Below are 24,637 nucleotides of genomic sequence, written 5' to 3' on the forward strand. Positions count from 1 at the left end.
AATCTATGTGGAAGAATAGTATTAAATGCAGAACTAAAGTCTACAAATAAGAGTCTCGAGTAGTTCCCTTGCTTCTCCAAATGAGTCAGGACAGCATGTAAAACCATTGCCACAGCATCCTCTGTGGATCTCTTTGCCTTGTACACAAACTGGTAAGGGTCAAGTCCCACTGGCAGACAAGATAAGATGCGCTTCCTCACCAGTTTTTCGAAACATTTCATTATAATGGGTGTCAGCGCCACAGGGCGAAAATCATTCAAACTGTCTATCTTTGATGTTTTTGGCAGGGGTATAATGGTAGCGGATTTCAGACAGGGTGGAACAGTGGCTTGGGCCAGAGACTGGTTAAAAATCTTCGTAAAGATTCCTGCCAGTTGGTCCGAACAATCTCTTAGCACCCTGCCAGCCACCCCATCCGGGCCCATAGCCTTCCTCGTGTTTACCTCCTTTAATATTCGCCTCACTTCTCCCTCTTCCACCCTGGCAGCATTTCCTGTAGGTAGTGACGCCAATAGCTCTGGCATCTCTGTTGGAGTCACTGTTGGTGTCACCTCAAATCGGGCAAAGAAGGTATTCAACTCTCCCACCAAGGAAGCAGTACTCTCTACCACTGATGAATTCCTTGATTTATAACCAGTCAGATGTTGGACTCCCTGCCACATTTGTCTAGTATCATGATTTCTCAGATGGTCCTCAATTTTTCCTCTATACTCCGCTTTTGCTTTCCTGATACCCCTCTTCAAGTTCGCTCTTTCTATGCCATACAATACCTGGTCCCCAGTTCTAAAAGCAGAATTTCTGGCCTTCAATAATCTCCTAATCTCTCCTGTTTACTCTGCATTTTCAAAATAACTTAGCACCTTTTACATAAATGACTGAATCAGAGATCTCGCCACTGCCAACACTAGTCAACAATTATTCTGCTTTCTTTAAGAATGCAGAGGTGACATTTTTAACACTTTGATTAGAACTTTGTCCCCCCTTCTATTTCACCTTAAGCATAGGTTGAGCTTATTATTGGGTTTTATGATACTCAGCATCTAAGGCCATGTCCAAGGATATGATGCTCAGTATCTAAGGCCATGTCCACAATGGGAGCATTGCTGTGGTGGTATTTCCTTTAAATCGCTATATCCACACATAAGTGAATATTACATTATGCAACATATGAATGTATGGAGTAAGAGGTGCAGGAGAAATGGGTGGTAGTTTTTAGGTCAGGTGGGTTGTTCCAGAGCACACTTCTCGCACCCTCCCTCCCCCATAAATGAATGCACAGAATATTTTGGGAGTTGTTTCACCGTAGCATTTGCCAGTGGGCTATCTCCTTTTTAAAAATGTTTAATGTGCTCTCACTATATTTCTGTGACTGTCCAAGTTTCTCTTTGAAGCAATTTAATCTTTCCAGGCACGTTGCTTTCCCTTTGCCATGGATTGTTAAGCTATTTCTCAGTTTTAACATGAATGGGTTGTTCACCACCTGTTTGCCCCCAAGTCTGCCTTATGCTCCACTGTTCACCTCCAGCTAAAAACATTCTAGAAACCCTCCTCTAAACCAACAGTGAAGCCTGTGCATTCCTCTCCTGTGACACCACCACTATAATGTATCACTATTTTCCTTTCCCTACCTTGGTGGCACCCTCTTGCCTATTCTTTGCCAACCACTATATTTGGGGGGTTTAGGTTGTCCTCCAGGTCACTCTTATATATGACAATCAATTACTTAGGGGTAAGCCTTAATGAAATAATTTGGACTTGCTTCTGAATAGACATGTATAGGATTTGGCTATCAGACTTGAAGTACTACTTTGAAGGAAGAGAATGAAAGAGGCAACGTGATAATATACATTTAGAATGTTATTTCTTTAAAGAAGAAAGAGATCAAAATGAGTTCTGCAGTATTTGTAAGCCTTTCCTTTATAGGCTCTGCAATTTTTATGATTCACTCTAAAGGTGCAACTATAATGTGATAATTGACTTTGGTTTTGGTGGCATCCTGTTTAAAAGAGTAGTATGGATCAATGTTTTTGCAATATGGTAGCACTGGACCCCTGATTTTTACAGTGCAGTCTGCATTCGAGGTCAGGAAATGGAAAACATCCCCCCCAAAGACCCCTCCTGCCCTGCCTCCTTGCCAAAAGAGAAGGTGATCGTGGGGCAGAAAGATGCCAGACCAGTACAGCAGGCTAAGGCTACTCCTTCAATCAAAGTTTGCATAGCACATTGTTTGACAGTGCCATCAAAAGTAGCAAAGTTACAGTTTAATAAAAAATAATAATCACAAAATATATTTTGAAAAAACTGCCCGAATAAAGAGCAGAAATTACCAGAGAACAATGGGCTGATGATGGCATAATGTTGTGCACAAGTGAGATATTGCAATAACAGTAAAGAAAATATGGCATGAATGGACCCTAAATCCTCTCTGACTAGACACTGTGAAATACAGTGTTAGAAATCCAAAGAGGAAAAACATATAACAGACCTAACTGGGAAGGTTTCAAAAGCTAAAAGATAGCTATTTCATAAATTACAATGACATATTCAAATGCCATATTTGAGTAATTTCTTAAGGAATAATAAGTAATACCAGGTTTTGCGGGCCATTAAATTTATTCTTACAGAAACTGAAAACTGACACTGTTACTCAATTATTTCAGTGGTGTAAATGCAGTAAAAAAAAACCAATGAAGTAACCTAGGATTTTTCTGCAGGGAATGTTTCATCTGCATGCACTTGGCTTCAGTCTGTAATGATCATACATGCATTTGCAGTACAGAAGAATAGAAATTTTAGGTTACAGTTTAGTGTAACTCAATGCCTGGATATTCTTTCATCAACAAAAATGTATTTATTTTTATTTCTTTAAAAATAAAAGTTTTTTATAAAGTTCCTATTCATGCCTTTAAAAAAAAAAAAAAGTTCCTATTTATGTCTTGTTACATTTTTGCAAGACCAGCTAGTTCGGTTCTCCATTTGTCTAAACAGGCTCTGTCCATTTGGCACTTCAGAATTGAATCAATTTGTACATTAGAAAAGGCTAGTATGTTTTGCATTTTGCATAATATTCTTCACTATTTATTTTTGTTTTGAGATACTAAGTAGAAAAGCACTGATTTGTTACTATATCCCAAGGGTATGGTATGTAGAAAATCAAACAGAAGTTTCATGCTTGAAGTATGGCTTGTTTCCATACTAAAATAGGCATGTGGCACAGCAGATATAAATAGATTTCCGTTTACTATTAGTGGATTATAATTTAGGACTTCAAGATGGAACTGTGTGAACCAAGCCTTACAATACAAGAATAAAATAAATATATTTGCATTTGATGACAGAAGACTGTTCAACAACAGCAGTCAGAGGCATAGTTATATCAGACAGAATTATCAAGTAAGATATTTGATGCTGGTCTTTTATTATAAAATAACTCTTTCACATAGTTTTAAAACTATATACTGTATGTATAATTGCACTGTGTTTGAGATGATGAAGATTCTGACACAATTATGTTGTTGAAGTGTGTAATGTTGTTTATGAGCATTCCAATCACCCAGGGAACAAAGCTGCCATAATGTCTGTAGTTCTCTGAATAAATGGAAAGCTGTCCACTTGTTCCTAATGACAGGAATAGCTTTGTGCATCACTCTTGCATCCATCTATGCCTAAGGCCAGCTTCTAAAGACCTATTAAAAACTTTTCTATTCTGCCAGGCCTATGCAGAAGACAACTCTATCACTGCATCTGCATGACACACTACCATGGTTTAATAAAGGGTTTGGGAACCTCTCCCCAATAACTAGCAGGCTAAACCTGTCAATCATTTGACATCATAATGATGTCAGGTGATGCTTTGCCTTGAATCCCCAGTTGGAGGGACTTCAAAGTGCTATCAAACATCTGCAAAACTTTAGCACTACAAAGACATGCCTGTGAAAGTTTTGGGCTTGAACACTCCCCACTTAATTTTAGTGTGAGTTCAACCTGTGTGTACCTTGGAGCCTGTGAAATGATAACTTTTTCTATATTTGTCAATTATATTCTGTTTTAATTCCTAGCTATGCTTTGCATATGTATTTTCTGCCTGGCTAGATTGTGTGATTTTATTTAGCAAATAGGTTTTACTTAGCAAATAGAATTGTTCAAGTTAAGAAAATTATGGAACAAATAATTAATATAGGTTAATAAATACACACGAGGATGTTGTTGCTTTTTCCTCTGGGTATTTCAGTTAACAGATTTGGCTTTTATACACTGCATTTATCCACTTTCTCTAATATGAATTTGGCTGGTGTGTGCTGGCAGGACTGCAGCCAAAAGCAGAAAAATCCAGAAAGCCCTCCCTCGCCAAATACAACCTAAGGAGGAACTCCCTCCTAAACTGAGATCTGAGCATGCTGTGTGGTCACAGTATACAGAACATGTGATCAGGGAAAGTATGAGGTGGATGGCTGGAACCCTGAGCTAGAGCGTTCCAATATACAGCATACTATTGCAAGTCCAATTTGTGTGGTTCTAATGACAAACTTTTGCCTTGAATTTTTTTTTTTTAAATATCATCCCACCTTTCTCCCAATGCAGGACCTAAGGCAGCTCACAGCATAAATGAAAACAGATACAAAAACACACACAATGAATTTATTATAAATATCCCTCTTAAAAACAGCACTGAAAACACTTAAAACCATTTAAAGGCACCAAAAAATGGAGATTGAGTAGAGGAAGACTTAAGTGAATGTAGAATAGATGCAGGAATGACCACAGAGCAAGGGGACTATAAAAAAGCAAGTCTAGTTAGAAGTTTAAGAGAAATTGAAAGACGATGTTCTAGACAAAAGCAATGAAGAGTGATATTAGCATTAATATATTATACTAAGAAAGAAAGAAGCTAGATTCATATCCTACAATTTATTAGTCTGAGCCTCAGTACAAACAACTAAATACATCTGTAAATACCTGTAGTATCTGTCCCACTGATTACGCAGGATAGTATGCGATATAAAAGCAAACTATAACTTAACCGTTTAAGCAAACCTTGACATCTATATATTTTATATAAATAACATGACTGCACTCTAGCCTTAATTCTGTACACAGACTTTTTCCATATATTGAGTAACCTTATCAAACAATGTAACACAACAGAAGAAAGTCCTGGCTGAGAGTCTGATCCTCCAAATGCAATATCCATTAAAATAAAGAAACAAACCATAGAGGCAAACTGCTAACTGAGCAGAAGCTATAACATCATATTTCTATGGTTCCAGATTACTTTTGTTCTTACCAAAATTTAATAATGTTCACATATGTGTATGTTTATATAGAATTATGTTTTGCTAATTCTTAATTATTTTAATTCCCCACTCTCCACAACAGAGGATTGTTATTTCCACTGTCTGGTGTTCGAAACACAGTAGTGACATAATGAAGGGGAGGGGTGTGAATGGGAAAGATATGCATGTCATAAGGAACAGAGATCAACAGTTACATAAACGGATTAATGTCCCTTTCAGGGACTATAGAACTCATGCTCCAGTCCATCTATTTCATCTCACCTCCATGCAATGAACAACCACACACTTTCTCTTTCCCATACTTAGCTAATTTGTAATTTAGTTACCAATTCAGCACTTAACTTTATGGAATGCTTATAGAAACGTTAACAAGAGGTATGGTACATAAACACACAGACTTATAAACGCACATCAAATAAGCCAGCCACTGTAACCCTATCCTCGGATTTTGGTCCCAGCTAACTGTCATTATTGTACACTTCAGTAAAATGATTGTATATAGAGTCCAAGCGTAAATATTTAGTGTTGGTAGTTACTATTTTTAGAACTTCTAATCCATGCTTCTCCTGCGCCATCTGCCATATGTTGCCAAAATAATGATGCTGGGAGAGGTACTGTCTAAATAGTATTAATGTTATTTAACAATAAAAAAATATTATCTGCTTTTTGAAGAACTTGAAATTTCCATTGATTTCCCTTACCACTCTTCATTTTTGTTCAGCAGCTGTACAATCAAGGTGAAGGAATGCTGAATTAATTATATATCCCTGCTTACAAGCCATGTCCCTTGGCTAACAGGGAATAAGGGGATGCTGATTAGTTGACTGTTCAGTGGCCTTCAGGTTCCAGCAATCAATATGGTTCCTGTTCTGCTTTCTGGAACCAGGAAGCCACTGCAAGCCTGACCTACTTAAGATCCTCTCAGGTCCTTGAAAAAGGTCTGGAAGTGTGACATTTCCAGGTAAGAGCAACAACACTATCCTAGCCTGAAGTGAATGCAGGTAAGGATTCAGGCCAATGAATGCCCCATTGGAAGATAATCAACTTTTTCCCTCATATGCTGCAACCTCTGCTATAGATATGTACTTTGCAAGACTGTAGCACACTGGGAGGAAGATCTGCACATGTACAGATCCCTGCTGTAGAATGTGGTTATTGTTAGCAGCAGATTCCATCACTATCCGCGCTCTCTCACATGTGCAGAACCTTCTCATCTTGTACTACACATGTCATTCTTTTAATGAAATAAATACCTAGATATAGCAGCAATATGCAGTAACTGATGTGGCACTATTCTCTCAGTGAGAATATTCTTTCTAAGCAGTGTATGTTATACAGTACTGAGGAAGAACAATCAAGGGGCCAAGAGGCAACTGCTGATTTTATGTCTAAATAAATTCATTTAAGCAGTGACCAGAGGTACTTCAAAGGTAAGAAAATATGTACTAGACACTAACAAGGAAAGGATAGACATAGCCACTGCCCTACTACACTACATACTGTGAAGATATGACAGATACTAGGCCAGGGTTGCTGGATTACTAACAGAGTAAATGCCATACAAAAGGGGATATATGCATTAGCTTTGAAACAACTGCAAATAAAAATATGTATTGCATATTATGTGATATGGCATAGTCTTTGTGAAATACCACAGTGTTTTATTTTATTTTTGACAGCAGGCTGTGTGTGGACACGATTATATAATAGTGTGAGACTGAGTTTAAAATAGGTCATCATTAATTACTCTAGAATTGGGTCCCAAAATAGCTAACGAAAACAACATGCTACACAGATATCTTTATTTACTACAATTCTTAATTAGCAATATGCATTTAGAAGAACATTTTTGGTAACCTACTTGTACTTACCCAGGACACATTTTTACCCTTGGGTGTCTTTAGCATGGCAACATGCAGTGCTGAGATGGCCAACAACAGTCCCACCAGCATGTGAAATCTGATGGAGGGGTAATCCAAGTCTCTCTGTTACCCAAATGTATAAAGTCCCTTAGCCAAGACGATACAGGCGCAGCGAGTATCATGCAAGGAAACAATTAAAAAAGCCATTTTTCTCCTTAGTGTTTCATCCAGCCAGAAATAAAGAAAAAAGGAGAAATGCTCACAGAAAGAAAAAAATCTGTACTTTCGGTATATACAAAAAGTTGACGGAATGGTCAAAAAATCTAAATCAAAAGCACGCAATATTGAAGTGCGGTTGTCCTCCTTTAGCTCTAAAAATGCTTCACCCGATTAATAAAAGCTTTGAGGCTAGAGCTTACCCGAGAATTAAGAAATAAATACTGAGACTGAGATCAAGTAGCCTTCAGAAGACCTTGAAGAGTTTGGTTTCCGGTAGCATTGATTAAGATTTGCTATGCTTGAATATTTCTGAACTCCAGGAATCTACTGACATATAAAAAGAATTAAGATCTCAGTTTCCATAAATAATGTATAGAAGCAGGTACACTGTATATACCTGTTGCTACCTTCTGCGCATTCTCCCTACCCAGCGGCTGCTGCTGCTGCTGATTCAGAGCCTCATAGTGCACCTGTTGTTGATGTATCTCCACTGTGAAAAGACTGGTAACCTAACAACCAATCAGCATTTGTTTAAAGAGAAGCCCTAGAAGGGAGAACAAAAACTGAAAGATCAGACTCCCTGCTTCTTTCCTTTTGTATCTCTGTCCTTCTGTCCCTTTACTTTTACCTCTTGTCAATCTAGATTACCAAAGCCGATCCAGGCTAAATTTTGCAACTATCAGTAGTGATTAGCGTGAGCTGATTGAAATCGGATTATACAAGAAGACCTCTGCCTTCTCACTCAGCAAACAGGCCAGTACCATTTGAAAACCATTTATGCTTCACCTCACAACATTACTGCATTTGGAACAATCCATTTTCAGAGTCATGGGCAAGCTAGATTTGCGGTTTCTTTTAAAGAGAAAGACAAAAATACATCTGAATTGTCTTCTAGTTGGAACACTTCAGCAAAGCTTCTGAAGATTTACAAGGAAGCACTGAAAATCAAAACACACTGCAGAATTTAAATGTTTCGCATTTTGTCACTAATATTCTAAGGGCTTTGAGTACATGATTTAAAGCATTATCTCCCTGAGAGATTGAAGTGATTATTTACTAGTTTGTAAATGATTAGGACTATATGCTTTAATATGTGTTTTTTGAAAAATATTACTCACTAGTTAAAGGTTCTGAACGTTATATTACTAAGCCAAATAAAATACACATTAACAACAATTTCAGTAACTTTGGATAAAACAGTTCTAATGTTGCAAAATTGTGAAATAATTCTAGTTTCTCATTTACTTCAATGGGAAGCAAGTAAACATGACTATAGAATATAATGAAACAATGTGTATAGTGTTAGTATCTCAGCTCACAGGCAGAGGTACCTGGCCTCCCCCGGGCAATTGAGCGAGATACTGTGTTTACCGTCCGTCTGCGACCCCGGCAGGCTAGGTAAACAAACCCGGAGATTCTTCTCATTAGTCGTGAGAAGAACACACCCTCTGCTTCTCTGCTTCTCTCTCCCTCCCTGCATTCTCCCAGGGAGGAGAAATGACAGGAGAAATGACAGACAGGAGTCCTTTCTACATGTTTTATTCCTGTCACTCAACAGTACATAGAAATGTGACTGCACCCTTCAGTCTCCATCAGAAGAGTCACAACTCCTCCCCTGTACTTCCAGCACAGGTCAGATGACACACTGAGCTAACATCCGGTGCTCAGTACAGAGAATAGGCTCCACCTTTTCCCCAACAGTACATCTGCACTGTTTTGCATTCCAGCCATCTGGAGCTGGCTTTTGCCTTGCTGCTTTTTCCTGACAACCTCCCCCAAAAGCATCAATAGGCAAAACATGATCCAGAGAAGAAAACAAACAGTTGTTATACATATAACAGTCCCCTGTTGTTTCAGTTCCACCCTTGGAACTTCCCACCACTGGTTTCACCAGTGTACCTCTCTGGTTGTCTGGCTTCCAAGGAATGAGTGCCTCTGCATTACCTTGGCTTGCTACTCTCTGTTGTGTCTTTGTCTCTGACTTAGACACTGCTTTAACCTGCTTTGAGTTGTTAACAATAGCAACACATGCAACAGCTGCGTTAGCAAACTCTTTTGAGTACCTCTTTGGTGGTACACCCTTTGTAACTCTCTCAGACCTGCGTATGAGGTTCTGATCCTCTGTGCTCACTGGTTCAACCTCTGGACTTTGTTGAGAACCAGTAGCAATCAGTGGTTCTTCCTTCACCTGTGAAGGTCTATCCATTGTGTGAGATTTCCTCTCAATGACTGTTACAACTGAACTCTCTGAGCTATCACTGTCATCATCATCAGTACCACTGTAATCTGTGACATCAGAAAAATCATCATCATCATCTGAATTGTCACCTGTGGGAAATGTCTGTACTACCCGCTCTTGCTCTGGAGCACTCTCTAGGAACTTTGTGAGAATCACTTGACCAGATTCAGACAAAATTACTCTGTAGAGACCCTTTTCATATCCCACAAAAATGCCTCTGGCATTCTTTACTCCACCTGGAGCTTCTGTTCTCACATGAGACCCGAAAACCTTAAAATAGGCAACAGAAGGTTTTCTGTTGAACAGCTTCTCAAAAGGAGAACATCCCAACTTTGTTGAGACCTTTCTCAACCACACATGAAGATAGGACGCTAGAGATTCGGCCCAATAGTCATGTGGCAAATGTGAACTCAGCAATTGCGCATTCATCCCCTTTTGCAATTCTTTGTTCACTCTAACACAGACCCCCCTGTTCCACGCTTCTTTCGAAACAGCAACTTTGTGGTCTATCCCTTTTCCATCCAGGAACTTCTGAAACTTCTGTAACAGAAAAACTTGTTTGTCATCTGTGAAAAGACAATCAATGTTAGCATCATGCATACTTTTAACCTTGTCACAAAACTCCTGAAACTTTTCTAAAGTTTCTTGCGGTTTTTCCATCAAATAAACCCAAGAATAATTAGTGAAACAATCCACACACAAAAGGTAATACTTTGCACTGCCTCTAGATGGTTCTAGAGGACCAATCACATCAGCATACACCCGCTGAAATGCTCTGTCGACGTTCTTGGTCAGCTTCCTGGTGCTCACACTGGTCACACCTGCAAGAGAGATTTCGTTAGAAACAGAAGAATTACATTTCATGTAATCACTTTGATCAAAAGTCAACAAATACAGTCCATCTTTCTCTTTGGCAGTAAGAAACAGTTCTCCATCTTTGTAGATCTTGCAGCTTTTAGCATCATAGGACAGTTTCAGTCCTTTCTTTGCAATCTGCGACACGCTCAGCAGATTAAATCTCAGTTCTGGAACCAGGTAAACATCACTTATAGTCAAGTTCAGACTCTCAAGATACACAGTCCCAATTCCAGTCGCTTCCAACTCTTGAGCGTTGGCCTGTTTCACAGCGAAGCTTTGCTTCTTCAACGTCGTAAACAGTTGTCTGTGCGGGCACATATGAACCGTTGCGCCCGTGTCAATTATGAACGAGTTCCCAACACCTGGCGTGGTTCCTTTCGCCATCATAGCCTTTGCAGGTTTCACCTGGCACTTGGAACGGCTTTTGCCTGACGCCTCAGGCTTCGTAGAGCTGCTCTTTGCTCCTCTTGACTGGCGCGGCTTCTTACAGTTTCGCTGTAGATGCCCAGTCTGTCCACAATTGTAGCATCGGACAGCACTCAATGCTACTCCATGCTTTCCAGTAGATTCATCAGTGGGGAGATTAGAACTCTGTTCTTCCCTCCCCCTATCTTTCACTTCCAGTGCAGCAAGTCTGTCGTGTTCATTCAGGACCACAGCACACACTCTCTCCGCGGTCAGCTGCGCGGCCGGTAGGGAACCAAGCTGACTGGCAACAACCTTGTAGGTGCGGTTAAGGCTGTTTATCATCATGAAGCAAAACACTTCCTCCTGAAGACGGAAATTGCGTTCCACCATCTGTTGACGCAGAAACTTCATTTCTGTCAGGTGCGCTTGAACATCTCCATCAGGCGCAAGTCTCAGATTGGTCAATTTCTCAAAATACAGCAACGCTGAAGAACCAGCATCTCTCTGATGCGTTGTACGCAGCGTGTCCCAAACCTCTTTCGCATTTTCTAAATGCTGAACATGCACCAACTGATCATCTGAGACACACAGAATTATAGCAGTCCTGGCCCTTACATTCTGTGACTCCCAACCTCTGGTTGGTGCTGCAGGGATGGGGTTTTCAATTACATCAAAAAGCCTCTGATTCTGCAGCAGGGCCTTCATCTTTACAGACCAAGATGAATAATTGTCATTGGTTAAGGGAGGTGGGTAAGGCAGACCTCCCCCTTTCTTGGCATCCATCTTGAAGCCAAGCCTCTCTCACTTTCAAACAAGCTGTAAAATCCAACAGTTGTTTTTTTCTTTCTCACGCAGGCAAACTGCAAGTTGTTTACGCTCTTTTGCACCTGGCAGCTAAACTCTGGCTGCTATGGAAAGTCCCTTCCAAGGGCACGTAAACTTGTAGCCAAAACATTCTCTGATTTTGTTTCGCTTTCCCAGGCTCACACTCACAGTCCAGCCCTTTTGCCAGTAACTTTCCAACTTTCCGTTACTTAGCAACAATGCATTTCAATAGGACAGTTTATCAACCACAATAATTTGTGGAATGCAGGCTTCAGCCTTTAAGCTGCAGGCCTCTTCCTCTCGGAGCTTTTGTTTTTCCAAAACGCAGCTCCGTGAAGCAGTGAATTAATCAAACTGCGTTCACACTTTTAGCCCGAAATGCAGCATACCTTGAACTTTGTTGCTCTGGAAAACACCTCTTCTTTCCACCAGCTGTCTGTTGAGCCTCTGGCTTCTTTCAGACGCTTCTCTTCCTCCTTGGAGCAGAGGAGGACAATCCACCAGCCTCTCATGCAGATGTCCGATGAATCGCAACCATCCGAAGGCTGCCATATGTTAGTATCTCAGCTCACAGGCAGAGGTACCTGGCCTCCCCCGGGCAATTGAGCGAGATACTGTGTTTACCGTCCGTCTGCGACCCCGGCAGGCTAGGTAAACAAACCCGGAGATTCTTCTCATTAGTCGTGAGAAGAACACACCCTCTGCTTCTCTGCTTCTCTCTCCCTCCCTGCATTCTCCCAGGGAGGAGAAATGAGACAGACAGGAGTCCTTTCTACATGTTTTATTCCTGTCACTCAACAGTACATAGAAATGTGACTGCACCCTTCAGTCTCCATCAGAAGAGTCACAACTCCTCCCCTGTACTTCCAGCACAGGTCAGATGACACACTGAGCTAACATCCGGTGCTCAGTACAGAGAATAGGCTCCACCTTTTCCCCAACAGTACATCTGCACTGTTTTGCATTCCAGCCATCTGGAGCTGGCTTTTGCCTTGCTGCTTTTTCCTGACATATAGTATAATATACTGTATATGTCATTTACCACAGCTGCATTTTTAATTGTGCACTTTTAATTGTACAATTTGTAAGCAGACCTACAGGGGGTTATTTCTAGGACATTGCCCTAAATTGTCACCTGTACAATTTCCCCAAATTTCAGCTTGGGTATGATTTTCCTTCTGGAAACAAAAAAACCATGTGTGACAAAGTATCCCAGGAATGCATTGGATTTTGCCATTAGGGTATGTTTATTACCCCAGCCAATGGTTCTATGAGTCAATAGTACCCCACACTCATTCAAACCCTTTTGCAAATCTGAATTTTTGCCGAGGGTCACAAAAACTTCACTGTGGCCCATCAAAACCATGGTTTGCTTGCGTGTTGTTTTTTGCTTTTTGCATTGTAGCTATTTCCACACTGAGCAGTACTTGTTATTTCTGCTTTGGGGATCATTTTGACCCCAGTTGGAACCACATATGTTTCCATATGATACACCCCCATTTCAGAAGGTAGCAAAACTTAATGACAATTCTCAATCTCTGTTTACAGGAAGGTAACTACAAAATTGTTGTTGATGTTTGCTCTCAGGCATCTTTATAACCTCAACAATTTAAAACCTAGGCCAGAGAGCAGCTAAGAAACCAATGCCACACCTTAATGGTTCTGGACAAAACAATACATTAGATAGCTAATTTTCTGATTAACTGGTTAAAAAAAAAAGTTATGTATAAAGTGACTGGCTTGCAAAAAAAAAAAAGTTCCTAACCACTACATGCATGTGTCAGGATCATAAAAACCTGCAGATTTCACTCTGTGCAGAGAAAATGCAATATATAAAATAAGATCATTGTTAGAAAACAAAGATGACACAGGTATGCAAAAGAGTCCTAGTAATCCTGAATAACAAGCCAAGGTGATTGCTTGGGAGGGGTCTGAGGTACCTATGAGGCAAGGTGGGCTTTTACAATATGAGCACAAGTCAAAGCTGAGACCTTTGAATAACTTCACATGACTCAGCAATTCAGACATTCTAAAAAGTTGAGGACAAGTATCTGTGAAAAACTATGTGTCTACGTTTTACTGTCAATATCAGGATGTGGTGGGTGGAAGGTGAGGGAAAAGCTTTGCAAAATCCAAACTTTAGTATCTAGGTTAAGGGAAACCATTGACTTGGGTTCCATAACATAAGGTGTTATTGAAGAAAATATATATTTATATATGTAAGAAAATATACACAAAGAAACTCTGGGAGTGGGGAGGAAGACTGACAGCTCCAGCTTGTAATCAAAGGGAATGATTTTACCAGCACTGTCCAGTCCCAGGGCTTTGGGGGAGGAAGAAGAGACAGCTTTGCAAGAGCAAACCGAAGCTTAAGGAAGATGCCAGGATGGAGAGGGAATAGGTCAGCAGGAGACCTGTGCTGTGACTGACAGCTCAAATTTGTGCTCAGCAGAAGAGTTCCTGGGCCAATTTGTATGTGATTTGGCAAGTCTGCAGTTGTCAGAGCAACTGACCACAAGACACTAAGCGGGGTTAAGTGAATGTTTTTCTTAGCTACTCCATAAGTAAGCCCTTACAAGAAAACCACTGCAGTTATCCTTCTGAAAAAGTTTTGTACAGCTGATGCCCTCAGATGGGGGAACCTTGCTTGCAAATTTCATTGAATGTCATCCTAAATAAGGTAGGAAATTTTATTCCTATTATTTTTATTAACAATTTAGTGGTATTAGCACAAAAGTTTCTACACCTGTTTTGCCTATAATTTGGAAGGCTTTGTTCACTCTGTAGGGGTATGTATGTCTGCAGATTTCATCCACTTCTGTCAAAAGTGAGGAAAGTTATAGCCCCTTATTATGTCCCAAGACTGAAGAGGAGGATGACAAAGCAGACTTGGATAGACAAATTGAATTGGGCATCCCACAAAGCACCCTGAACTGAGGCAATCTATTTTACAAAACTGGTTCCAAACTGAGTCATGTGCTCATATTGTTAAAGAAAATACTGTTATTAAAAACGAGTGCAGGCAGCCTTTCTATTTAAGATTTTTGCTGTCCCACGCTGCGTACCTTATGCAGCCCTGTGTTTAGAGGGAGGCCAACATAAGCTAGAGACAGTTGCCTGGACGAGTTTTCTTTTATGCTGGCTAAACAATTGTTTTTCAGCAGACAAAGATACTTTACTTAGCGAAGTTCTGTCAGACTCCTTCCCTTCCCCAGGGCTACAACTGTTTTGCAAAGATATGCCAACTCGGTCTTTCAGAGGATCTCCTGGGTGCTGTGGCTTTCCCAATCGCCAAGGCCATGTTAAAAACTAGGCTGTGGGACATAGATCACCAGGAACTAATCTCGGCTGCGGAAAAAACATGTTCCCCTCTTTATTTTCGACTCTCTTGGGCACAGCAATTTAACCTTAATTATTTACTACTTTTGTTTAACCCGCAAGAAAGAAGGGCTTTTTCGCTGGCTAGGTTCAATTCTAATCCTTCTAACCTTCTTTGGGGTAGGTTTGCGGGTATGGCAAAAGGAGATAGGATCTGCCCATGCAATGCCCACCTGGTGGAAACTCTAGCTCACATGGCCCTTAAATGTAAAATGTATGATGATCTCCGCCAACAATTTCTAGACCATCTATGTATTCCATCATGGAAACCAGAGACAGAGGTTATACGCTTCTTATTACAGGGGAGAGACCAGGAGCTCACCAAGACAGTAGCTAAGTTCCTCTGTTTGATTTTTTTGTTGCCAAAGTACGCTACAGGATCCTGCCCTTGCTGGAGACCCACAGAGATGAAATAGATTGCCTGCCTCTTCTTCCCTTTGACAAATTACTGTACTGTTGAAATGGTGACGAGATCGCACTGGCCTATTTATTCTGAATGTTTGTATGTGATGCCAATAAAGGTTTGATGGTGATTAAAAATCCTCCAATGAACAGGCCATTGGGATCTGGATGAGAAATGTTCTAGTCAGAATTCTAAGACATCCACTGTAAATCCCTTGAGTACTCATCCACAGATGTACTGCCTGCTCTCCTTGGAGTGTTATTTACCCACATTGAAACAAACAAACCAGAAATTCTCTCAAACTTCCTTCCTCATAATCCAGAAGTGTCAGCACTTTTTGTTTTCAGAAAAGATTAAGACACTTTTAAGTCCTGTACTAAAAAAATGAAGGACAGTAATTCTTATTTCTTCAATTTATAATGATGCAGCAATCTCATACAACAGGTTATTCTTCATTAGAAGGTTAAAGATGGCATAGATAAGTGTTTCCCATCTGGGGGCCATATGCCCCCCCGGGGGGGGTCTAGGATATTCCAAAGGGGGCACAGGTAAAAATCATGTAAATGGGGGGGGGGGCACAGCATGAGGCTAGGGTCCACAGAGGAAAGTGAGAAGTGAAGGGGGTAAATCGTTTTTTAAAAAAATCCTGATTAGCTGGCTATCCACTTTGTCAATCACAAGCGGGTAAGGGGGTGGCCCATCAGGGCCTAGCGCTCCTTTTTGCTACGTATGTTTTCTTGGAGCAGTCCTGGTTTGTTTCCGGTGGAAGAGGGCAATTGCTCTTGTTTTGAGCCCGCAATCCAGAACCCCCAGGTTAGGTTAAGTTCAGTAATGGGGTCGCAATGGGTAGTGCTGTACGAGCCAGAGCTGCTTGTTGCTGCTGCCAGTGCTGGGCCGGGTGGCAGCCTGGGCCTGACTTTGCAAGGTGCAGGGTGTAATACACCCCAGCACCTAGTGGATCAGGGCCTTTGGATATTGCAGTGTTGGCCCGGCTCTGCTAGGCGCAGGGTGAAATCTAACCCAGCGCCTAGCCGAGCAGGGTTTTCTGGTACTGCTGACTTGCACCTAGTAAATAACTGTCTACTCAGAAGAAAGCCACACTGAGTTCAGTGGGCCTTACTCCAGGAAAGGGGGGGGGGCTATAGTGTTTTATCTAGGCTGCCAGAGCTCCTCTGGATGACAAGATCTTTTTGTACCAGGTCAATGAGGACCACTTGCTTTTTAAAATTCTTCCATATATACAGAACTCCTTGTGCACCTTTTGCTGGTGCAGATGGAACTTGCATCATGGCAAGATGTTGAATTTAAACCAGAATCTTTTGATGGAGGAAATTCTCTCAGGATTTGAGTTTATGTGATAATGTGATAACCAAGCAAAGAAGGAACAGGCCTACACAACTTCTGAACCACAAAACTGAATACAGATACTAGATCATTACTCATATAAGACAATCCACCGGGGCAGGCCAGAATACATGATTGCTGGTTGCATTTTATGACTTATCATTCACACATTTGCTCAGTGTGCTATTATGAAAACTTTGGACTATATTTATATTATCCAAATGCATTCATTGTGGGTTCCTTGTCCAATGTGGAATTCTCAATGTGGAATTTTGAACAGCTTTCATACTCTTCTACTGGTAAAAATCAATACCAGTTTTCTTAGTGCTGCTTAAATTATACAGTTTCATCAATATGAAAAAAGTATTAAATTAAGATAATGGTTTTGTTTGAAAAGTGCCCTAGAGTCTCTTTATAATATCCAAATGAACTCAATATTTGTTAGCTTTCGCTTCCAGCAGTTAAATTTTCTGCATGTTTACCCATAAGTAAAAAGGTAAAGGTAAAGGGACCCCTGACCATTAGGTCCAGCCGTGGCCGACTCTGGGGTTGCGGCGCTCATCTCGCTGTATTGGCCGAGGGAGCCGGCGTACAGCTTCCGGGTCATGTGGCCAGCATGACTAAGCCAGAGCAGCTCACAGAAACGCTGTTTACCTTCCTGCCGGAGCAGTACCTATTTATATACTTGCACTCTGACGTACTTTCGAACTGCTAGGTTGTCAGGAGCAGGGACCGAGCAACGGGAGCTCACCCCGTCGAAGGGATTTGAAACGCCAACCTTCTGATCAGCAAGTCCTAGGCTCTGTGGTTTAACCCACAGTGCCACCCGTGTCCCTACTCATAAGTAAGCGCCACTAAATCCAATAGGATTCTGAGTAAACATGCTCAGAATTGCAGCCTTACTTTTTAGGGTGGGGGTGGGGAGGAATCCTTAGTATTGAGGTGTTATATTTCTCATCCCTATTTGTATTCATATTGTCCAGTGGGCAGTGGGCTTTTAAAGAGTCTATGGATTGTGACAATAAGTTTATATTTGCTTTCTCTTCTAGTTTTTGATTACGCACATATGTCCTTTAATTGTAACCTTATACATTAACAATCAGAACACAAATCAATTACCAAGCTTTGAACAATAATACTGGACTATTATGGGACATAAAAACATAGGCAGAAGTAACTTGCATACAGGAAAGCTGTGCGTTTGACTCTACAATTCAGTTTAGCTGGGTTTACATAAGGAATTCAACTCATCAAATTCACAGAAGTAAAAAAGAACAGTACAAAATACACAGAAAGAATATAATCACCAAAGTAGTATTTTGGCAAGCACAACATCTTAATGTAATAGTACAAGGAGTGCCATATACCCAGATGATCAAGGCACAATGGAGCACTGTTTTAACACTGAGTCAGAAGAAAGAATTGTGTATCATCAATTTCATAGTTGCCAGTACCCTTGAGTTTCCTTGAATATCTCCAGTCCAAAATTGGATTAAGGCTGATACGACTCACCTTCATTCAATATATAACCCAATATCTTTTTCAAGCCTCCAAAAAAGCAGACATTAAACTTGATCTGGGTTTCTAAATAATGCTATAGTAGTTTGTAAAATATGATAGAAAGGGGGCAATTCCTATCAGGATTCCATCTCACTTTCTGTCCACCAGGTACTCTGTCAAGTGTATATACTTGGTGATGCGTGTCAGGGGCAAGATAAAGATTTATTGCATACCATTTACTCCCCAGAATGGTGATCCTGAGAGACTCTCAACATCTGTACCAATGTCCCCTTGTCTGATGCATCTCAGGACATATAGCACCAGGAAAGAATCCTAACTTTTCTACCACTTTTGCATCAGCCAGCAGTTGTTTGCAGTATTGAGGGGCCTTTTACAGCTGAGTCGAGAGAGAGAGAGAGAGAGGAGTATTCAGAAACTTGTTACAATCAATTTCTGAAACACTTTGGTGACAAAAACATTTGTATCCGTTCCAATCTGGACTCACGTGTACAACAACTTGGGAGCTTCTATCATGTACCCTCAACTCAGGTTTCTATGAATACCCTTCAGGTTGTTTAGCCTGGTGGTGGGAACAGAATATTTGAAGAAGAACGGGGATCACATACACACTCAACTCTTGCCATCCTGGCTGCTTAAAAAGGTCAGGTCAGGGTTATCTAGCTGGACAATAGAATATTAATGCCTCTTTGAAAGCAGGTCTTGTTCTAAAGGAAACCTTAGTGTAATCTTTTCTTTAAAAGTTAGCTACACAACCATCTGATTTAAATAATCGCAGCCTCATTTCTAACATTCCATTCCTAGGACACTGACTTGTTATGGCAACCTAGTTAGAAATTTTCTTGGATGAAACTAATTGTTGATCTCTTTCAGACTAGTTTTCAACATGTCTCTGGAACAGAAACTGTTTGCTGACCTCTGCAGCATCCATCAGGAGACACATAGGGGGATGGACTGCAAGACGATCAAACATATCCATTCTTAAGGAAATCAGCCCTTAGTGCTCACTGGAAGAACAGATCCTGAAGCTGAGCCTCCAATACTTTGGCCACCTCATGAGAAGATAAGACTCCCTGGAAAAAACCCTGATGTTGGGAAAGATGGAGGGCACAAGGAGAAGGGGACGACAGAGAACGAGATGGTTGGATAGTGTTCTCAAAGCTACCAGCATGAGTTTGACCAAACTGTGGGAGGCAGTGGAAGACAGGAGTGCCTGGCGTGCTCTGGTCCATGGGGTCACGAAGAGTCGGACACGACTAAACAACAACAAAGTTAGAAGAGAACCCGAGGTTCAGTCCAACCCACTGCAATGTAGGAATCTCAAGAAAAGCATCCATGACAGATGGCCATCCAATTTCTGCTTTAAAACCTCCAAGGAAGAAGAGTCCACCATCTTTTGAGGATGTGCATTCCACTGTCAAACCTCTCTTCCTGTCAGAAAAGTTCTTCCTGCTGTTTCGTCAGCATCTCCTTTCATGTAACTTGAAGCCATTGGTTAAGGTCCTACCTTCCAGAGCAGGAGAAAACAAGCTTGTTCCATCTTCCATGTGACAACACTTTAGATATTTGAAGATGGCTTTCATATCTTCTCTCAATCTTCTTCTTTCCAGGAGGAACTCAGTACTCCAGGTGCGGTCTGTTCCAAGGTAGAATAGAGCGGTACTTTGACTAGACTGTTGATGTAGCCTAGAGCAGCATTAGCTTTTTTTGCTGCTTCATCACACTGTTGACTCATGTTAAGCTTGTGGTGTACTAAAACCCTTCTTTTTTCACCTTTTTGAAGATGGGGACAACATTTGCCCACCTCCAGTCTGCAGGGATCTCACCTGTTCTCCAAGAATTCTCAATGATAAGATAGACACTCTGAGATTACATCTACAAGCTCAGCAGGCCCTGGAGATCTGAATTCATTTAAAGTAGATAAGTGTTCCCTTACCACCTCTTCTTCAATCTTGGGCTGTGGCTCTCTCCTTGCATTGTTTATTCTATTATTACCAGGTTAGGCACTGTTTTCCTTTTCAATGATGACAGAGACAAAATAGGTGTTGAGCAGATCTGCTTTCTCTCTGGTACCCAGTAGCTTTTCTCCATCTTCCCTACACAAAGGACCAACTACTTGCATATTCTTTCTCTTGCTTCAAACATAACCAAAGATACCTTCTTCATTACACGCAACTGCCCGCTTATGTGGGGAGCACCCTCTAAACAAATGTTGCAATCTGAAAGTCTTCTGGCTGCACACTAGGGGAAAAACAGTTCCTTTAAGTACTTAAGCAACAATCAGCCCAGTTTAGAGGGGTCTTGGCAGAATATGGGGAAGCCAGCACCCACCCACATACCCCAAAATTCCTAGACACTCCAGACCAGAGGATATGACCTTGCCCAACAACTCTGGCACCAAAACACCCCTCCTTGGGAGCCTTCATCCTCTCTATTGTAAGAGCAAGCAGCTCCAGGACAGGGCAACACTGCTTTAAAAACAGATATCTTGAGAAGGGAAAGAATCAGCAGGAGGTAATAATACTAATACCAATACTAATTTATTATTTGTACCCTGCCCATCTGACTGGGCTGCCGCAGCCATTCTAAGTGGCTTCCAACAGAATACAAAAAAACAACAACAATGAAACACCAGACATTAAAAGTTTCCCTATACAGGGCTGGCTTTCTATGGAAAGTTTTACAATTCTTTATCTCTTTGACATTTCAGGGAAGGTCATTCCACAGGGTTGATGCCACTACCAAGAAGGCCCTCAGCCTGGTTCCCTGTAACCTCACTTCTTGCAATGAGGGAACCACCAGAAGGTCCTTGGAACTGGACCTCAGTGTCTGGGCTGAATGATCAGGTAAGCTAATTTTTATAAGGCATCAGTAGGCATCAACATGCTGATGAGGCAATGTCTGACTCAGAGGAACCTGACCTAAAGGAATGTTCCAAGGTTCATCTTGTCAGCACCTCACCTCTGGATGTCCTGTCTCAGATTATGTAAGGCTGGACTTACTGACTCACCTTAACTGATCATGGTCTCATCATTCAAAATATGAGTGCTCAGGAGTCTACTTGTTCCCTAGGATCCCAACCCAAAGAAAGTTGTCAGTTTCTCATTCACCAAATATATGGCAGGCCTACTGAGAATATACAAGCTGGCTACAACATTCTTTTTCTAGTATTCCTTTTCTTTTGGGGGGGGGGAGGTAATGGAGTAAGATTTATGAAATGAATTCAAAACATATGAAAAATTATCTTAACGTAGGCACCAATTATGATGAATGTACAACTGAGAAACATGAAACTTAGATTTAGGTAGGAACTTCAGAAATGAAAGCTTCATAGTGCTTGATGAGATGACTCTTTGCAAGTGCCTGGCTTAGGATAAATTCCAAGACTGCAACCCAGGTGGTTATCAGTGCCCATAAGGGCTGCTGTCTCAACTCATCCTTAGACTTTCCCATTGCCAACATCAAGTCTGATCCTATTTGGCCCTGAAACAGTGTGTGGAATGCAACTTTTGGTGAAATTCTGAAATCTGTTTCCTATGAGATAACCATCTCAGTTTCAGCCAGCTGCCTGAATATTGACCTATGTCTTGCTTGACAGATCCCCAGAAACAGCTTCCATGAGAAACTAACAATTATGTGTTCAACATTAAATGCTAAAAAGCTAAAACTTAATTAGTAGAACACATAGTTATTAAAGCAATGAATTTCTTATTCTCAAGTATGCCTGTGTTGTTTTAGATTGTTCATAAATATATGTGGGCCTCACATTTGCTACTAATAAATGAAAGTTGATGCCACAATATTTGCCTTGTATACATCAAAATTATTGACTTATTTTTACCCAGTAGTATGACTCTTGTGTTCCAACTGTATCATATATTTTCTGTTGCTTACTCATATTCTAAAGGAGACAGAGTGCCAACATTATAGGATTGCAGTGTGTGCTATTCCATTAGTAAAGCAATTCATTATGTCAACTGTTGCATCACCAAGAAAATGAGAAGTGAAAATGAAATTAAAAGAAGCTACAGAAAACCCTTCTTAGCTATCTTGGGTTTTGTTTGCCATACAATGTTAAATCAAAATAGAAAAAAAACCACACATCCACTGTATGTCACAGAGAAACACACTGCATCACAAAAATACAACCCCCCCCCAACCATTATAGGCCAATTGCTACTTTAAGCAATTCAACTCTATAAGCTTGGCCACATCGTATAAGCCTTCTGCTTCCTGTAACATCTGCACAGTAAACCAGAAAAGAACTGCTAAAGCATAATGCATCACTTAGGAGACTTATTACATCAGCTAAGTGCATCTTCAGCACATTTCAATTAACATTCAGTCCTTCTATTTCTTCTAATATATCAGTTTTATTGCTAAATTTCACAGCAAGAGCTAACATTTAAACAGCTTTTTTGCAATACAGGTATGGAAAAACTTATATACTATGCTCTAGTATATAAGGACTTATATACTATGCTCTAGAAAACACCAGAAACTGATTAACATTTATGCCATACTTTTGCCACCATGCTGATGTTTACATTGAGGTAAAATGAAAAAAAGAAAGAATTTCCCACACTAAGCAGCTAGTGGTAGCTGCTATACATGTCTATAGTTGACACTTAGGCTTGTAAATAAATTTAATATATTTGTTACATACTTGGACAAAATACACCCCTAACTGCCATACAAATGTATTTTTTTAAAGTCTATCATTTTTGTCAGTAGAATATCTCAGAAAGGTCAGTTATTTGCTACAAGTTGCTTCCAGTATTTTTTCTGTGTTGCTCCTTATGAATTACTGCTTTGTTTTCTTCCTTTCATTCATTTTTTTTTAAATACCTGTTAGAACTGTTCTTAAGCTCTGTGCAAGAAAGCCATTGCTCATTAGTCTTTCATCCAACAAACATCTCATAAAGCATCTGCATAAAGTAAACTGCACTATCAAATATACTATGTTCACCTCCACAATCATCACCATTCTAAAACAATCAGAAACTTACATACGAAACCCGTACTCGACGCCGGTGTGCCAACCCACAGCACTGCATGAAGAGGACAGCAGAAAACACTCAGTATATGGTCTCACCAAGCTTCAGACTGTCTTGTCATTTCCTCTGAGACACTGTCCATTCCTCTTTACTCTCCAGCCCCAGAAAAAGAGAATAGGTAGAAAAATCATTCAGCCAAGCAATGTTGTTAAAAGTGCCCTTGCGACTGATGAAATTGTGTGTGTGTATGTGTTTCCTTTAAGTAAATCAATCCCTTCTGTTTCAGTTGAATATATAATTACCAAATGTCTGTGTTCTCATCCCTATGCTACTATAATGCATCTCTACTGAGATGAATTATTTCCTACTTGAAGATTTTATATTACCTGTTCTGAACTTAAAAAATAGTCTCAAATAGAAGAATCTTATTTCTGTGACTGGTGAAATGCCCTTTTTGTGTTTGATTTCTTCGTGCTGCCGTGGCTGCTGCTGCTGCTGTTATTACAGGCTTCTTCCCAATACACAAACTAGCAAGAGCATCCTTGATTCAATGCTTCCTCTGGTCCACAATGGACATATCTGATCTGTTGTTTATTCCCCACCTCCAAGCTTGCAAAAATGACTGAGTCTAGACTTTAATTCTCTCTGGATTCTTTGGACTACAGAACCACTGCACAAATTGTCAGAAGCTTTGTCTTGCAGTACGTGTCTCACATGAATTTCAAGCAGAGATTTTTTTTACTGGCTACAATACCTGACTGGCTTAGAAGCTGCAGTTGCACAGTGTTTTCTTCCTGTTGAAACTGACATAATATTTTCAATAACAGTAAAAGGTAAGCACAAATTTAGTTTTGATGCACCTTTAAAACAACTAAGAACAGTACTGGAGATAAGTATTTTTCTCTGGTGATAACCTTTTGCAATGTTTATAATTTATTTATTTTTATTGCTGTGATTAGCCAGCACCTTTGACAAAGCAATGCTAAGCTTCATCAAAGAATGAGGATGGTCCCTTTTATGAGAAATTTGGGGAGGCAGATGCCCTGCAAAGGGGGTGACAGCTCTGAATTTACAGAGGCAGAGAAGGGTGAGAAGTATAGCTGAAGTTAGCTAAATGGGGATACATACTTGGGGGAGGGAGGGAAGCAGAAGTATTTCTAAGGATCCACTGTCTGCTTATAGGAGTGCATTCACGTCCATTATGATATATATACACACACAAAAAGTTTATAAAAACACTTTACCCCGGTCCTGCACTGCCAGATCCAAAGGAAATTAAGGCCTGTAGTGCA

General features: G+C 40.5%; 1 protein-coding gene across 6 annotated transcripts in view; it reads right to left on the reverse strand.

Moving 5' to 3' along the window:
- The window catches only part of CACNB2 (calcium voltage-gated channel auxiliary subunit beta 2), a 136,554-nt gene that overhangs the window by 75,826 nt on the left and 36,091 nt on the right, over nucleotides 1-24,637 (reverse strand). The window contains exon 1 of one of the 6 annotated variants that reach the window (XM_080974442.1): nucleotides 23,358-23,497. The exons of 3 other annotated variants lie outside the window; for them this stretch is intronic. In XM_080974442.1, the coding sequence (XP_080830568.1) occupies nucleotides 23,358-23,405 (48 nt within the window). In that variant the 5' untranslated portion in view covers nucleotides 23,406-23,497. Of the gene's footprint in view, nucleotides 1-7,165; nucleotides 7,217-23,357; nucleotides 23,498-24,637 lie in introns of those variants that run through there. 2 more of the 6 variants (XM_080974445.1, XM_080974440.1) reach the window with 2 other exon arrangements.

Source organism: Podarcis pityusensis, assembly GCF_964106645.2.
Source record: "Podarcis pityusensis genome assembly, chromosome: 12".
NCBI classification, from domain to species: Eukaryota; Metazoa; Chordata; class Lepidosauria; order Squamata; family Lacertidae; genus Podarcis; species Podarcis pityusensis.